This window comes from Anopheles funestus, chromosome X (genome assembly GCF_943734845.2).
Source record: "Anopheles funestus chromosome X, idAnoFuneDA-416_04, whole genome shotgun sequence".
NCBI lineage: Eukaryota > Metazoa > Arthropoda > Insecta > Diptera > Culicidae > Anopheles > Anopheles funestus.
Genome location: NC_064597.1, coordinates 21710756 through 21729586, shown reverse-complemented (window position 1 = coordinate 21729586; position 18831 = coordinate 21710756). Strand labels below are relative to the sequence as shown.

Genomic DNA, 18831 nt, shown 5'->3' with positions numbered 1-18831 from the left:
TCCTAATATTCCATCTACATGTAAATCTATTTCATTTGAAACTAAATGAAATTTATGATTAATAGTGGTGTTGTTAAAGTAAATTTGAGAATATGATGAACCTAGTGTACTAATTGGATTGTTAGCAATTCCTCTTAATGTAATTAAATTGTTAGTATTGATGTTAGTATTTTGTTTTACTTTACATGCTTTAATTAAAGATACAGAAGCGCCTGTATCAACTAATAATGTACAATATTCATTGTCTGTAATTTGTAATTTAATTTTTACATAGTCTGCACCTGAAAGGTTTATTGTGTATATGTGTCGTCTTGAGTTGTTGTTTGGTCTAAAAAATTGCTTTCCTGATCATTTGTTGTTGTAGCTAGACGAACATTTCTGTTGCCAATAGCTCTCCATGTTGGGTTTCTATTTACCATTCTAGGTCTTTCATTTCTGTAAGAGTTGTTTTGGTGGGTATAATTGTTGTTATATCTTTGAGGATATTCTCGTAAATTTCTGTTTTGATATCCTTGATTATTATTGTATTGTCCAGTGGGTCTAAAGGGTGGGTTTCTGGGTGGGTTATGTGTTTGATAATTGTAGTTGCGGTTGTAATTTGGTCTTTGGTAATTGTTTTTGTAATTGTTGTTATTATGTCTGTTTATTGTTAATATTTGAGTGTCGGTCGTGTTATCATTTTCGACAACTTTTTGAGTGGCTTCCGCTATATTATTAAATTTGCCAGCTTTTAATAATGTTTTCGTTTCCCTGTTGTTGACCTTTTCTATGATTGTGTCTATTCCTAGTTTTACAATCATGTCGTTTGCTACTTTTTCCGGTATCTGTTGTTCCAAGTATATTACTTTTAGCTTTGCCGTTAAGAGTTCTACTTCTTGGCAAAGTGATTTAGTATTTTTCGCTTTTATAGCCTTGAGTTCTGATGTAATTTTGTTAGCATCAACTCTTTCCTGGCATCTGCCCTTTATATTGTCAATTAGATCTTTAACGGATGTTATATTATTTGGTAGTCCAGCCCTAGCTTTACCTGTTAGTTTTGATTTTAAGAATTTTACCAACATTTGTTCCTGATCTGGTGTGGTTATTTCTTTTAATATTTGGACTGAATCTTCAAAAGCATTATAATGTTCAGCCGAACCATCGTATATGGATACTAAACAATTTGCCGTTTTAAAATCGAATACAGCCATTTTTGCTATTTCTTGAATCCTATTGTGTTTTGTTGATGTTGTTGTTTCGTCTAACTTGAGCTTTTTATTATTTTCAAGATGAGTGTTAATTGCTTTCGTTATAATTTTATAACTTGAATTGTAATTGGTTTCTATTTCACTTATATGTTCTTCTGAGAAACTTGGAGTTTGAGCTTTAATAATATGATCTAATTTTTCTCGTATTTTTAGGAGATCTCTCTGATAATGTTCTAGTACATGATCTCTAATCGGTTTATTTATATTAACTATATTTAATATTTGTTTTAGTTTTCCTAATTCAAATGAAATTTGTACTTTTGGGTCCATCTCATACTTAAAATAAATTTAACCTGCATTCTGCGACGCTGGTACTTCGGGCTGGTCCTTCAGGTTGGGAACTCCTGTTCCTTGGGATCCCGCCGGTCAAGTATATGAACCGTGGTCTCGCCTTCCTTGTTGTTTTTTTTTTTTCACTTATTGTTCTTTGTGTTTTTTTTTTTTACTTGTTCATTATTTATTTCGCTTTTTTCACTTTTTCACTTGTTGTTTTTTTTTTTTTTTTTTTTTTTTTTTTTTTTCTATGCTCTTATTTTCACTTGCACTTTCATTTATTTTAGATGATAAAACTGTTATTATGTCTTATAGTTTTTCGTTTTTTTTTTCTTTTTTGTGTTCTTACTCTTCCACTTCACCTTTAAACCATCTGAGGCTTTTGATGTATTCACTTTCACTGTTTAGGAAATCCATCCATCGCACCAAAACTTGACGTAGACCACTGATCATTCTCGCATTGTTTATGTTCGCGTTTTTAAATGTTATGGCTTCGTGCACAAGCTCATGAATTCTTTCTTCATAAATTGCTGCCACTGTAGGGTCCGGAAACTCAACTAAGAACTGAAGTAATTCGTCTATTAAACGCAAAGTTGTATTTTGCACTGCCATCTTAAATTGATCACATCATTATCAACGAATTTTAACACAACACACACTTTACTTGTTTTAGAAGATTGCCGATTGAGGTCACGGTCGCCATGTAATATAAAAAGTTTATCCTTTCAATTCAATACTATTCGGACTTCTTATTAACACTTCACATTTACTTTAGTTTCACTGTAAAGTTGTTCTTTCTTAATCGTTGGAGTCATCGAGGCCTTACCTTGGGTAGGGGGACTCTCGATGCTCTTGAAATGATAACACCAAGGATTTGGTTTGGAATCTCAGCTTTGAATCTGATCCTTGACAACTGTCAATTCACGATCGATCTCTGGAGACTGACCGCGTTCTAACAATTTTGGTTTATTTTATACTGTAAGTTTTGGCTGTTTTTACATGATTTTTACATAAGTGCTTATGTATCGGATGTTTCCTATTTCTGAGTTTCTATTCGTTTGCAATCGTTACCGATGCATTTTATGATTGCAGCTGACTAAACATTGATAATGAATTTTGGGTTGTTTACGCTTAGTTTCCAGATCTTTGTTTTACTTCCTTTAAATCGTTCGCTAGATTTTTGGGTTATCTTGATTTTATGGTTTTTGTCCTTTTGAACATATGTATGCATCCTGCTTTCCTTATGATTTGTTTTCTTAGGTTTTTTCCTGGTTCCTAACTAGGTACAATTAGTTTCTGTATATTGTTGCCTGTACGGCTGTGCATATTTAGTTTTCTTCATGTTGCCAAATACCGTGTTTCGTTTTTTTATGGCTTTCTTAAAAAATGTTCCTCGGGTTGTACGTTTGTTTATTTTGCCCGCATGAAGGGATTTTACAAAGGTCCCTCTTGGTTTCTACCTGCATATGATTTGATGTTTAGCAGATATGCTACATAACGTTTACAAGACAATCCGTTCTGTTGTGGCGCTATGGTGACCGGCTGATTAATTTGTTTGTTCTACCATCAGAACAAACAATATTGCATCAGCAACGAATGCGATTTTCCTGCCCGTGCTATTTGCCGATATTCTCAAATGCTACAAGAAGTCGCAGAAGAGGTATTTAAAGTTTGGTTAACAGACATAGCTATTATCATCCATACTTTAATTTTATGTATCTGTAGCTGCATACATTTGTTAAACTATAGCTGTATACTACACGACGTAAATGTTTAACTTTGCTTATTTTATTGCACTATTTAACGCTTAATCATACTATCATTTATCAATATTCAGATGCACTGATGTAGCATAGTTAATCAGTGAGCAGTGTAAACTTCCGAATGCATGAGTGAATATTAATAATGGGAGTTCAATTAAATGTATTGTTTATACTTTCAGACCATTCCGATGTCTCAGGAGCAAATGCTGTCTCTCATAAGCTGTGTAGAGAGATCAAGATGCCTGTGGGACCGGAGTGACACCGATTATAAAAACGTAAATAGGCATCAGGATGCATGGGAGGCCATCGGAGCTGAAATGGAACTTCCCTACTCCGCGTTGAAGGACAAGTGGAGCTCATTAAAAGGGTCCTTCAGGCATTACAAAACACTCTACGACGAAAGTTTAGTGACCGGTTCTGGTAAAGTATCACGCAAGGGTTCATCGTTAATGGTAATTCTGTTTATTTATACATTTTATATCGTAATTCTTTTTCGTATATTTTTAGGCACCGCCGAAGTATATAGACCGAAATGGTTTGCTTATAGAGCTATGGAGTTTCTAAATTCTATCACGGACGGAGGCATCAGAATTGACACAGTAAGAATTATATTCTGCGACTATTATACTTAAGGACTAAAAGCACATCTCAATGATATCATTTCGATTTGTAGATTTCAAACCAAATACAATCACCTACCGCTACAAGCCCCACCAGAAATACTACGCCGGAACCAGTATCCATCGCTGACGGGCCTGATGAAAGCTTCAACTTGTCTGCTTCTGCACCCGCACGTTGTCCCTCAGCAACCGATCAAACCAGCCAGCCGATTTTAACTCATTCTCAGACCAGAAATGCGTCCGCGGCCTCTAAGCGTCATTGGCACGAAGCCAACTTGCGTTACAATGAGGAAGTAATGACGGCTCTTGCAAACGTCGCACAGGCTACGCTTGAGTTAAGATCGGCTGGTAGTGAAAATCGCTTGGCTCCGTTATACGCTGGTATGCGGGAATGGTCACCGGTACGACAGGAGGCAATGGCAATAAAAATTCAAAGCCTGATTGCGCAGGAGAATGTTGCGCGGTTTGTGGAAAGAAATGGATACGACCCGCGCAATTAGGATTAAGTTAGCTTGTAGTGCATAGGGTTAAGGGTTTCATGAATACATAAAATGAATTTCCATCAACAAGCTTTTTTAGATCTTTTTATTTTATTTTATTATATTGTTCCGTTGGCGAATCCATTAGCCAAATGTAATCGGATTTGCAATAATTGATTTGTTGTGCGTTGCGTAATTCCGCGCAACTCCGTGAAATTGCTCTCTCCTTGTTGCGGTTCTCTGTCGTGGGTTCTGGTCGACTCTGCCCGGCGAATGAAATTGTGCAAATAAACGGTGGTCAGAACTATTTTACTGGCCGTAAGCGGGTTCAATTCCATTGGTTTTCTAAGCACGCGAAACCTTGCACTCAAAATACCAAATGCCATTTCAACAGTTCGGCGTGCCTTTGAATGACGATCGTTGAACACACGTTCCACCGATCCACTTGCCGTCGTGCCACCGAAAGGGCGAATACAATAGTTTGTAAACGCAAAAGCTTTGTCACCCAGGAACATATACGGGATTCTAAGGGAAGAAGAATCTCGTAGCACTTCAGCTTCTGGGATGTTTAATTCATTTCTTTCGAGCAAACCGAAAACACGTGCGGTACGTAAAATCCCACTGTCTGAAATTCGTCCTTTGCATCCCACATCTGCATACATAAAATTGCAGTTTGCATCTACAATTGCTAACAGCACGATACTAAAAAACTGCTTGTAGTTGAAGTAATCAGAACCACTATTGGGGTCTATGATACCCTAAGTTAGAAAGCTAAAATTTTTAGCCCGGATCTGTCAAAACATCGAGCAGAATCGAGCGGGAAATTGTTGACAGGTAATATCATCATGCAAGGATTCGTCAAGGACCTAGCATTTTGACATAAAGAATTACATTAGTCTGCAGTTTTGTAGAACCGCGTTTTGACGAAACAGGAATTACAGCGTCGAAATGTAGTTCGAAATATAGGCATAGCACAAGTAAAAATTTGTATTATTTTTCATAAAAAGCTGAACATAATTAAATTCATGTAATTTCATTGTTGTTTTAAATCCAAATTCAATCAACATTCAGCCGAATCAAATATGGCCTAACCTGTTTCAGACCTGCTAGAAAAATGCCTTGTTTTGACATATGTCGAGCAGCTGATCGAAACTAACATTAGAAAAATTTTCTAATTTGAAATACGCAGGCTTATTTTGCTGAGCTGTTTGTATGGAAAACATGCAGCAAATAAGCCGCCAAACGTCAAAGTCCATATAAAAAAACTAGTGGAAGGTATCATAGACCCCATTGGCAGGTGCTTTAATAGGAACATGTTTTCCGTCGATGACTCCGATAGCATGAGGGAACTTCCATTTGGATGAAAATTCATCCGAAACATTGAGCCAGTCTTCACGCGTCGACGGAAGCTGTAATAAAACGATAAAAAAGAGTTAGGAAACAAGCAATGTAAGTAATAATAAGTTGAAGTACCTTAACATATTTGCACAGAAACTTGATCAGACTGTCGCACACTTCTGGGATGAACAATGCTATGGATTGTTCAGAAACCTGCAATTTGGTATTATAAATTAACAAATTATGTTTTCATTAACGGCATTGCTATCTTCTTCTTGGCTTAACGACCTTACAGGTCACGCCGGCCATTTCTGGCTTACTAGACTTATTTTACCACGTAGCCGGTTAGTCAGTCCTTGCTACGGGGGAACGATCCGGATGGGATTTGAACCTGGTCCTGCCGTGTGAACCGGCGCCGTTTATCACATGCACCACCGGACCGCCCCTCGGCATTGCTATATTACTGCCATTATTCATTACTGGCATTATTATATACTTACTCGATATGCATATTCCAATCTTCTATAACTATCACCAGAAGCCAAGAAACGCAGCGTTATTATTAATTTTTCTTTGGGTGTGATAGCATCCCGCATGTACGTATCGTGCCTTCGGATGCGGGGTGTTACGAGCTCCAATAAATATGCAAAATCGGATCTGGATAGACGCATGAAGTTAACAATAGTGTTGTCATGCTCCTCGTTCAAAATGGAATGCAACAATTGATTCGCATTTTGGTTGCGTTTCAACAGCATCTCTCTTGCCCAAATACGCGTACTCGGTCTTCTCAATTGCAGAACGTGAAGACGTGCGAAACTGGCCCATGCTTCCGTCCAATTGAGCAAAGCCAACCTATACCGCTCATCCATTTGTATGTAAATTAATTAGTTAAAGTAACACCAAAAATGATTTTTTCACGCCACAACTTGATAATTCTCGTGTTTATAAACAAATGACAGTAGAATGACAGTCAAAATTGAGCTAATTCATACACACGATGAAAACAGTAGGCCGTTTTTTATATATGAACTTTTCATCGCATTTCATCGCATCGCAACGAGAGATCTCTCACTGAGAAATATCGCTCCAGGTCTATTTGCACGGATAAGCCGGTATAGTGATTTTTCGTGAGTGAAGAAAACGCTTGTGGTAAGTATATTTTATTATTTTTACTCTATTAAATAAAGTTATAATTGTTATTAGCTTTCAGATTATTCATAATGTCCGTTGGAGGTGTGAAATTTGAAAAAAAGAAGGTAAGTATACAGTAGCCGGAATCGCCAAGCAGTTAACAGATTTTAACAGTCGTTAAAAATTCATTTTGCATGAACCGAATTCATTTGTTAAAAATTTCTGTTAGAATTAACGACTGTTAGAACAGTTAACGACTCGACGTCAAGGCCCATAAGAGACACGGGTAAAAGTTTCGAGCAGTTGAATAAACGACTGTTAATTTGTATCGCGTACGCTCGTGACGATCGTTTATTTAACTACGTGTCAGACCCAGTCGTTAAAATTAACAAATGAATTTATTGATGAATTTTCTATCCTATATAACAAATAAATTGGACGAAACGGATATGCAAACGACATTTTTGTAAAACTTAGTTTAAAAATGTGCATTTTTAGAATTCTGGAGAATGTGTAATATTACATCTATTGCAAAATTATACAAATAATTATCTATCGTTCTTCTGTACGCACACGCATTCTAACTACAAAGCAGTTAACCATGATGTTGAAAGAGGTGTCCTGCTTAACCTTTCTGCAGCATGGATCATGTCCCCATCTGTGTATCTATCACGTTCTTTCTTCAAACCATAAACGAAAAATAACCCCAATCCTATCTCGCACACACAAGCGAGACGGCAAGGCGCGGCAAGGTGAGCGTAAACATGAACAATGAATATACATATCGCACGCATCATTTTCGATTCCTCTTTCACTTCATACTTGTAGAATGCATCCGGCAATAAATTTTTTTTCTGAATTTGTGCATTACCTGCACCGCTGCCTTATAGACCACCAGCCTAAATTGTATTGAAAAATTGAATGAAACAAATGATTTTTTTTAATTATTAGTGTAGGGACAGCCAGGCCGTATATTTGAAGAAACAAATGATGAACGTATTTTTTTAAGCATATAGACCGCTCTACCGTATTGCTTGCGTTTGTTGAAAAAAAGGAAAATGAAACAACCGCGTGTGTTATTGTTATTATTTTACGCATAGATACACACTACACACTTTCAGCACACAATTCTAAGAAAATCAAGCAATAGGAGGACATAGGAAGCCGAAGCGGAAGTTTCCCAATCCGATCCTACAACAAGAGCAATAAACTGCGGCAGCGTTATAAATCGAAACGCTGTAATATCGTTGAATACGATACCCAACATAAATACGTGGAAGAAAGCATAGCAAATGATGCACACGTTTTCCGATGATAACCATACCGTGTGCTTCTTATTCCGCAATTATCAGTCAACGTGATCAGACGTGCTCCTCTTCGGTCATCTCTAACGATATGTACCGTGCCAATTCCTTCTCCATTACTTTCAAAGTCTCGTCTAAGACTTCTGAAAATGTCGATTGTGCCATCGGTACGGTGAAATCATTACCAACTCCTTGCTGGTAAGATCCTTGAGCCAAAAACTTTAACGTCGCGGCTAGCTTCTCCTTTGCCGTAAGTCCTCTGTTGTGAAGAGGCGTAATTTCCGATGCAATCAACTGCAACACATAATTGAACATCCTTTTGTTCAGACGGAAGTTACGAATGAATCTAAAAATGGCGAGTTTTGATGAAATATGTACTAGAACACCATACTACACAACATACGGCTTCACACTAAATCACTTACGCTGTTTCTGAAATACGCAGCGGATCCAACTCTTTACGCAATTTTCTGCGGTATGTCGCCAAATTAACTGACGCATCAGCTGTTTCGGCAGTAATGAGGAGTGGAAATATATTCATGTTAACTTTGTTGTACGCAGCTTGTAACAAGCGCACTCACTTTGTTGACAAATAAAATATCACATAGTGGAAGTTGGGGCAAGTGTGCCACATGGGTAAGTGATCCACCTAGCATTTTTGCTGATAAAAGTTGGGACACGCGTAAGGTGGCACACTTGCCCCATTTCCACTATATTGATATTTGACAGTTCCAAATCTACTCGACGTAAACGATCGCTTCACAGTTAACGACTATCAGTTCATCTGTTCGCGATACAAATGGCATGCAGTTTTTAACGACTTTTGTTTAATTATAACGACTGTTAAATTTTAACGACTTTCTTTCGCGATCCCGGCTAGTGATTCAAGGCACGGTTGTGCAAAGACGCTCTGGGAACCGGTACGTTCATTCGTTTGTTCCAGCAGTAGAACAAACAAGCTTACAACAGCGATGAATGTGTTTTTCCTGCCCGAACAATGACCGATATACGGAAACAAACTGTAGCCGGGATCGCGAAAGAAAGTCGTTAAAATGTAACAGTCGTTAGAATTTAACAAAAGTCGTTAAAAACTGCATGCCATTTGTATCGCGAACAGATGAACTGATAGTCGTTAACTGTGAAGCGATCGTTTACGTCGAGTAGATTTGGAACTGTCAAATATGAATATAGTGGAAATGGGGCAAGTGTGCCACCTTAAGCGTGTCCTAACTTTTAACTGCAAAAATGCTTTGTGGATCACTTACCTATGTGGCACACTTGCCCCAACTTCCACTATGTGTTATTTTATTTGTCACCAAAGTGAGTGCGCCTGTTACAAGCTGCGTACAACAAAGTGAATATGAATATTTTACCACTCTTCATGGAAGCCGAGACTGCTAATGCGCATGAAGGATCCGCATGGATCGTACAAGCATGAAATATGGGTGCGAAAAATAATAAAAATTATTTCAATCTTACGCTCTCTTGTTATATCGTATTTTTCGGAAATAGTCGCTCCTAATCATTTGTCTGAAAAGCCAACGATATAGAGGTGCAGAAGGGACATATTCCATGCTGCAGAAAGGCTATGAAATTCACCTCTTTCGACACCATGGTTCACTGGTTTGCATATGACTGCAGCCAGCCCGGTGCATGGGGCAGCCCGGGTATCACAGGATCGGGTATCAAATCCCAGCTGGACCGGTCCCTTCGTAGCATGGACTGACTATACGGCTACGTTGTAAAGTAATTTTAGTAAGCCAGAAATGGTCGGCATAACTCTAAGGGGTCGTTAGGCCGATAGATGATTATACGCATAATTTTTTTTATACGCATATGTAATTGTAATTATAATTACATTTACACATTACTCAGAATTCTAACATAAAGCAAATTTTTAAACTAAGTTTAACAAAAATGTCGTTTGCATAGCCGTTTCGTCCCATTTATTTGTTGTATTGGATAGAAAATAATCAATAAATTCATTTGTTAATTTTAACGACTGGGTCTGACACGTAGTTAAATAAACGATCGTCACGAGCGTACGCGATACAAATTAACAGTCGTTTATTCAACTGCTCGAAACTTTTACCCGTGTCTCTTATGGGCCTTGACGTCGAGTCGTTAACTGTTCTAACAGTCGTTAATTCTAACAGAAATTTTTAACAAATGAATTCGGTTCATCCAAAATGAATTTTTAATGACTGTTAAAATCTGTTAACTGCTTGGCGATTCCGGCTTGTAATTCGCTGACACCGTCGCGAATAGAGTTTATTCCGCGAAGGTTCTTAACCGAGAACTCTCGCGCAGTTCCTTAGAAGTGAAGGCCTTTTTGTCAATTTAGCGGGTCGGGCTGCTAGCCTTTTAACGAATAAATTCGAAATAATTTTCCAGCGGCGGACCTCCGTTCAATTTCACTACCAACTCAACTAATGACTCGAAGCCGGTTAGATTGTAAGCGAGTGCTTTATTAATAATTTCTTCCGGCTTATATACTAACTATGGATTCTGAGTTTTAAAGTAAAAGTGAGATGAAAGAACTTGAACGAGATGGAATCATTTCCGATCCTCATTGATCCTCAGTGTTTATGTCGTTAAATTCATCGATTGTTATGATTACCATGATCGGCATGGTCGGTGCGAGCATGACCGTCCTAAGACGCGATTTCGCATTGATGACAATAGCACCCATAATGCATTATCAGCATTTTATTTTGATTCTTGATTTGCGATATCCGGTGCCCGAATATGATCGCCTGATCGTACGACCTAACGCTTAAGATCAGAACGCACTTCTGATTTGTTTATGTTTTCGCGCGTCGCGCTGTGACCATTTCATCGTTTGATTCTCGCCTAACGCTTAAGGGTCTGAACGTGTTCCGACTTGTCTTTGTTCATACGTTTCGGGCCATGACCTGCTTTACTTTGCTTATGCTTACTTAAAGTTCTCACATGCTCGTTCTATGATAATATGTCGTGTTCGCAACACAAACGCTAGAAGAGGTAGCGTTGGAGGTATTTAAAATACGTTTGAACAAGTGCTTTTTTCATTCATTTATGTATAAACTTAGGATAACTTTAAACTGTAACTAAATTGTAGCACGACATAATTGCTTGGTTTAGCTTTAAGTCGCTAATTTAATTAATTAATGCTTGTTCATATTATCATTTAGTCAACTCTTTTACATATAGATGCACAAATGTAGTTCTTATTGCGATGATACCATTCATACTTCCCGGTGTGTGATAGTGGGGTAAATTATCATGGGAGCTTCATCAAATTAGTGCAATTAGAAATTGAATAGAGCATGTAACTAATTCTGTACTTGCACTTTCAGACCGTCGATATGCCACAGGAAACTGTGTTGGCTTTTATAAGCCATGTTGAGGGAGAAAGATGCCTGTGGGACCGGAGCCACCCGGAATATAAGAACCGGAACAGGCTACAAGATGCTTGGGAGTGCATTGGTCATCAGTTGCAAGTGCCTGTGCCCCTGTTGCAAGAAAAGTGGCGCTCGCTCCATGGATCCTACAGGCACTTCTAAAGAAGCCATGACAACAGTTTGGGCACCGGAGGAGCCAGATGAGTTAAGCAGTATACCTGTTCCATCCGAAGTGCCCACAGCGGTCACCCAAACCGATCACCAGCCATTAGCACCATCATCTCCTCCACGGCAAAACGTGTTTGCTGCCCCCAAGCGTCGTTGGCATGAAGCCAATCTGCAGTACAACCAGGAAGTGTTGACGGCGCTTGGCAATGTCGCACAAGCTACGCTGGAGTTGAGATCGACGGGGTCGGAAAACCGTTTGGCTCCTTTCTACGCCAGCATGCGGGATTGGTCGTTGATACGGCAGGAAGCGATGCTGGTGAGAATCCAGAGCATGCTTGCGGAGGAGAATGTCGCGAGATTCGTAGAGAAGCATGGATTCAATCCACGAAATTAGAAATAAGTTAGTTTGTAAGTTAATTATAAGTTTAGATTAAGTTAGCATTTAGTTTAACTATAAGTATTTTTATTTTTTTTATGAATTTTGCATTTTTTTATTAACGGATTACAAATAGGATAAAATAAAGAACTGTGAACTACAACGTTACGTTTTATATTGTGCCATCAGCAAATTTATTTGCCAAATGCAAACGAATTTGCATCAACTCGTTGGTTGTGCGTTGTATTATCCCGCGCAACTCAGTAAGCTCGCTCGGTACATGCTCCGTTTCCCTTGCTGCTTGGCCTGACACGTTCCTTCGAATATAGTTATGTAGGTACACGCATGTGAGTACAACTTTGCTGGCAGTTTGTGGGTTTAACTCCATCGGCTTTCTCAGCACTCGAAACCTCGCAGTCAAAATTCCAAACGCCATTTCACCTGTTCGGTGTGCCTTCGAATGGAGTTCCTTAAAAATTCACGCTCTGTTGTTCCACCAAACGGGTGAATGCAAACGCTTTGTCTCCCAGTAACATATACGGAATTCTCATAAGGGAAGTAGAACCTCGTAGCATTTCTGCTTCTGGGAATTGTAATCTATTATTTTCTAGCAAGTTATGAAGACGCGAGGTACGTAAAACCCCTCCGTTCGATATTCGTCCCTTGCATCCGACGTCAACAAACATGAAATTGCTGTTCTTATCAACAATTCCCAAAAGCACAATACTGAAAAAGTGTTGGTAATTGAAATATTCCGAACCACTTTTCGCAGACGCTTTTATTGGAGCATGCTTTCCGTCGGTGGCACCGATAGCATCAGGGAACACATAGCGGTAATACAAATACTACATTGCACGTGAAACTAAGTTCAAATACCTTAACATATTTGCACAGAAACATTATTATGCTGTCGCAAACTTCCTGGACGAACAATGAGATGGATTGTGAAGAAACCTACAATATTAACATTTATATAATAATAATAAAGGCAATATTTTTTAAATTTTACTAATTATAATAATATAACGATAGTTACTTACCCGATAAGCATATTCCAAGCTTTGATAGCTATCGCCGGAAGCCAGAAAACGTAGCGATATGATTAATCTATCCTTCGGCGTGATAGCATCACGCATGTACGTATCTTGCTTCCGGATTCGGGGGGTTACTAGCGGCAACAAATACGCAAAATCTTCTCTGCACATCCGCATAAAATTAATGGCGGTTTTGTCCAGCTCTTCGTCCAAAATGGAACGTATTAGCTGGCTTGCATTTTGGTTTCGTTCCAGCAACATCGGCCTAGCCCAAACGCGCGTCCGTGGTCTTCGCAGCTGGAGGATATGAAGCCGAGTGACACTGGCCCATGCTTCTGTCCAATTTATTAGCGCTCGTCGGTATCGCTCATCCATGTTAATTTTTTCACGATTTTGCAGCTCTAAAATAAATTGTAACTATTAAAAGGTGCAATAATTTGTAAATTAAATTTCTACTCACTTCAGCGTATTTTTATTTACGTGTTTTGTTTATAATTGTAAACGAATGACAGCACAATGACAGCGTATATTGAGCTATTTCATGTAGACGATGAAAATGAGATGTGTTTTTTATATTGGACTTTACATCGCATTTCATCGAAAACCAGCGAGAAATGTCGCGACAAGAAATGTCTCTCTATCTCTATTTTCACGGTAAGTAAATATAGTTTTGTGATTAAAAAAAATGTGCACCATTTGAATACGGCCGTTGAATACGGCCTACCTTCAGTCCCTGGTATTTTCTCGATCCTGTACCTATCATTTCCCAACACTTAAGTTACAATCCATGGCCCTTTGAACTTTGTTCCGGGAGGCAGTCGGAGATTAGAGCCAAACTGATCTTTCACGACGAGTACCAACTCGTTTACTTTGTAGGAACTTGCTTCTCCACGTCTTTTATCTAAGTATTTCTTTTGTTGTCTTTGACTTTCTCGCGTAACCCTTACAACCTTCTCCATTCGTTCCTCGTGCGATAGATCTTGTCTCGTTTCATCTATTCCAATAATTCTGAATATTTCATTTCGCAATACATCTCGTGGTTTATACGTCAGTACTAGTTGCATCGGTGCCACCTAGGTAGTCGATTTCGGTGTCGATTTTATAGAATTTTGAACCTTTCCAACCTTCTCATTCCATCTTTTACCTTGCTCATCTGCCATTGTTCGTAACGCGAAAAAGACTGTCCGGTTGCTTCTCTCTACCTGGCCGTTTACTCTTGGTGTTGCTACTGCAACCAGAATGTGTTGTATCGCGTAATCCTAACTGAATTTTTTGAACTTCGCTGATGTGAATGCTGTTCCTCTATCCAAGATTATATGTGATGGTAACCCAAAAACAGCAAACATTTCCTCTAATACCTCAAACACCTCTCTTGTATTGGTCGTTCGTGTTGGTTTCAAATAAACGAACTTAGTAAATCCACAAATCGCTATCAATATGTGCTCATGTCCCTTGATCGATTTTGGGAATGGCCCTACATGATCAACATACATCAAATAGTACCAAAAGGTATCTGCTCTTTTGGTATGGGGTGCACCAGGAAAACCAGAAGGAGAAACCAGAGGGATGGTTTTCCTAATTTCTCCTTAAAATTCGCACATTTTGGGCAGGCCATAATGTACGCTCGAATATATTTCCGCATTTTCGGAAACCAAAACCTTTAACATGGTTTAAACTTTTTCCTCTCCTACATGTCCTTTACCATCGTGATAACTTGGTATTGTAAATTGGTTTGTTGTGAAGCACAAAGCACAAAGTTGCGTCCGCTTCGTCGGTTAACGATCACATCTACATATATTTTCAATCGCTCATTTACAAGGTTGTTGTGAATGGATGCGGCCACAGAAAGGAAATAGAAAATGTAGATCTTATTTTAACGATATAGTTTTTAGTTTAGTTAGTTAGATTTATTAGACAAATTAGTTTTTATTTCTCTGCTGTCGCACTTAAAAGAGGCCGAAAGCGCGCCCCCATCGGTCCTATTTATCGGGTTTTCCTTCGTCGCCATTCTAACCGCTGATATAATGATGGTGGGCAATGTCCCACCATCGCCCCCATTACGAACAACGACATCGCTGTTGGTGGGCCTTGTTGCCATACTACAACAGTAAACAAACGAGTTGCGATACGCTTCGCAACATTCTCCCCACCAGTGTAACGTCCCCGGGCGATACACTCAACTAACGTTTGTTTCTCTTATCGATCTCCTATCACTTAACTGTTCCCTACAACATCTAGAACCGCTATTTTCGTCGCCGGTCTTTCTAAAATCCCGTTTGCCGTTCGCACTTTCACTCGCCTAACCTGACTGACCTTCGCGCGGGTCCCTTCCAGTACACGTCCCATCGGCCAAGTGTTCCGAGGCAGGTTCCCATCTACAATCAACACCATGTAGCCCCCTTTAGTCTGTGGTATCGGACGGAACCATTTCGTCCTGTGGGTAAGCGTTGGTAGGTAGTCCGCAATCCACCGCTCCCAGAATCTATCCGCGTCCACTTGCAGGGCACCGCATCGCTGTCGTCGGCTTGTCAAAGCAGGCAGCTGGTATACTCCCATCGGGACCAAGTAGCAGCAGGAGGCGCGGCGTTATTGAGTATCTCATTTCGTTTAATGGTACGTCGACAAGTAACTTCGGGTTGGTCATCATCTCGGTTATTGTCGAAACCGAGGCCAAGATGTCATCCGGATGCAAATGCTTCTGCGCCGACATAAGCATAAGACGTCTCCAATTGCCGCCGAAACGAAGTGCCATCAGCAGGTTGGTACTCCACTTCGGTTCCGGACTGCTGATTTCCGGTTCGATCGCATTTTCATCCACTTCCTTCCCTATACTTGCAATAAGACGCAGTATCGCTGAAACACATGAATCAGTGATTAGTGCGTAAGTAACACTGAGATTAACTGCCCACACGACTAAGTAAGTGAACAGCGCTCTCAAGCGCATTTCAGAATAACGCCACACAACCGCGAAGGTCAACAAACCATAGTTCTCTTTGCTGCTTTTCTTCTTAAGCGGTAAGTATACTTCATCTACTTCGCACTCATTATTTTGTTTGGTGTTTTTTTAGCGGCTCCGGACGGCTCCAGACGGTTCCGGACGGCTCCGGACGATTCCGGAGGGCTCCGGACGATTCCGGAGGGCTCCGACGATTCCAAAGGCTCCGGCTGCCGACTAGGCGGCTCCGGACGGTTCCGGACGGTTCCGGACTGTTCCGGACGGCTTCGGACGGTTCCGGACGGCTCCGACGATTCTGACGGCTCCGGCTGCCGACTAGGCGGCTCCGGATGGCTCCGGATGGCTCCGGGCGGCTCCGGATGGCTCCAGGCGGCTCCGGGCGGAATCGTGGTTTTAACCTAGCCGGAATCGGAGCCGGAGTTGCAATGCTCGGAAGCGATTCGGAGCCGTGGGTGCGATTCCGAGAATCCATCACTACTAGCCATACGGCTATTCAGGTGTGTTACGAAAGTAAGCGTTGATATCCAATATATAATGAAATTACTTTATCATTTTTTAGGAATGGATGTTAACAACATTTGTGGGGCAAAAAAAGGCTTAATCGTAAACATCCGGCATGATAATCATCACGATAACTATACTGGAAAATAAGCTACTTGTTCCAGCCAGACCCGTTCATCTTAACATATCCCGATCCTCATCCCCGCCTCCACTCTTGCATAGTAATACTCCATTCCATTCTTCAATATCCGCTAGTGGAAGTACAAGTACAACAATAGAACATAACCGTCCACACCGTTAGTTTCCACGAAACCTGCTATACCTCCAAAACCAAAACTCACATCCAATACTGCTCTCAAACTTCCAATGGCTCCAAAACCTACAATAGCACATACACCTACACTACCACCAAAACCTACAGTTCCATCAAAACCTACAGTTCCACCAAAACATACAATAGCACCAGTATCGGAACCAGAACAAACAGCAAAAGAATACTCTTCAATGGAAAAAAATGATAGAGAAAGAAGGAAAATAGATATAATCATAAAAATGTTAGAAAAGATGGCACCACAGCTTTCTGTAGTTATGAATGATGAATGACGTGGTTAGAAATGATTATACCATCCCGTTTAGTTTTAACGTAGACAGGATTGAAGACGAAAAAGGTTTGAAAGATTTAGAAAAATCGCTGGAAAATGGAACATTTATGGTTGAAATGGTTTGTCAAATTGTGCACATACTAACAGATGTAACTGATATAGACAAACGATTAACAATTTCTCTAGATCTCCTTTTCGATAGGGATTTCTTAAAGTCATGTAGCTGGACTGGACAAGCCAAACAGGGTCCAAAAATTTGCTTACCGAAATATACACATGTTTTATGCGTTTTTAAATTCGTTGGAGGAAACGGAATGAGCCAACTAACAGACGAATATGTGAAGAATTTCTTTATTAAAAAGTTATATAGTATTAAGCCAGGGAATTCTTCCACAATTATAAAACGACGTGTGTCACAAACAGATATTTTTGAATGATAGGACGTTCATGTTAAGAATATTGTGTTTCACAAATAATGAAGAAACGATTGTGATGATCATTCTAAAATTTAAACTTAAGATGTATGAAGTGTGATATGAATTATGAAAAGGAAGAATTAAATTTTTTGATCTCTCAAAACTAGTATGTTATTAAACATGTTTATAGCATTTATTTTTTTTATTTTTTTTTTGATGAATTAATATTGTGATGAATTTTATTTATATTTTATATATTTCTTTGTTTAATTTAAACACTCTCTTCCCTGAATGATTGCCAAAAAATACAATCCACGGAGATCATCATTAATTAGCCAATTGAAAACAAAAGTACTACTTGTTAATGATGAGATTAAAGATAAAGTTGAGAAAACAAACTGTGAATACCTATAAACGAAAACAAAACATGTATGCACAACAAACTTATGAAGAGCCTATAATGTCTTAAATATTCTACATAAATTTTTATATCCAGTTACAGTTTCTATCCATTTTCATACCTGCATTACAGGGAAACACACATGATAAGCTGCGGAGAGCCCACTTTTGGAAATCGCGTAAGCGAATATGAAAGTAGGGAAGGTTGATACGGAAACACCCAATATGTTAGCAAATCGCCCAATATAGATACGAAATCGCGTGCAATTGATATAAAATGTCAGATTGGCGAGGCGGTTTGAATGCTGGGTATATACTTGTCGGTTCGAGAGTTGAAAAATGTAAACAAATATTTTTAAATTAATTTTTAATTAAATTAAGTAGTTTGTGCATTCGAAAATCGTATCAAAAGTATTGTTTAATAAGATTATTGTAATATTATCTCACTCCAACTGAAACTGTGAACTATAACTGTAAACTGTATTTCAAAAACATGCTAAAATTCAAATTGGAGATTTAAACCAGTGTCTATATACACCCGTGTTCAAAACTGTTCTGTTGAGAAGGCTAAAATTCGTTGGGATATAGAAAATATTTCATATTGGTCTACAAGCGGAGCGTCTACAGTTTTACGGATTAATGTTTGGCAAATTTTGTGTGCTTTGTGGATATTTACAAAATAGCATAACGTACGTTAGTTTTTGGTGTATACAATCATGCCCCTGAAGGTTTGTATTCGTTTAAAATAGTTCAATAGTTTATTTAAAATAGTGTAAAAGTTTAAAACTCCCATGCCTTTTCATGTTTTGCAGGCGCTTGAGTACGAAAGGAGTAATTTCTT

The 18831-nt window shown here is 39.1% G+C and overlaps 3 protein-coding genes across 4 annotated transcripts in view; 2 read left to right on the top strand and 1 right to left on the bottom strand.

Moving 5' to 3' along the window:
- The window catches only part of LOC125769451 (uncharacterized), a 451794-nt gene that overhangs the window by 207045 nt on the left and 225918 nt on the right, over nt 1-18831 (bottom strand). The window lies entirely within an intron of this gene.
- LOC125768179 (uncharacterized) overlaps nt 1-18831 on the top strand; it is a 460049-nt gene that overhangs the window by 339585 nt on the left and 101633 nt on the right. The gene's annotated exons all lie outside the window — the stretch shown is intronic.
- Nucleotides 3021-5121, top strand: LOC125769378 (uncharacterized). The gene is made up of 4 exons (XM_049438080.1): nt 3021-3180; nt 3463-3703; nt 3791-3882; nt 3957-5121. Exons 1-4 carry the CDS (start codon nt 3157-3159, stop codon nt 4401-4403), a joined length of 804 nt encoding a protein of 267 aa, XP_049294037.1. The 5' UTR covers nt 3021-3156; the 3' UTR covers nt 4404-5121.

Coding starts and splice junctions, on each gene's coding strand:
- LOC125769378 (XM_049438080.1), top strand. CDS start 3,157: ATGCTACAAGAAGTCGCAGAAGAG. Junction 3,181..3,462: donor TACAAGAAGTCGCAGAAGAG/GTATTTAAAGTT, acceptor TTATACTTTCAG/ACCATTCCGATGTCTCAGGA. Junction 3,704..3,790: donor AAGTTTAGTGACCGGTTCTG/GTAAAGTATCAC, acceptor GTATATTTTTAG/GCACCGCCGAAGTATATAGA.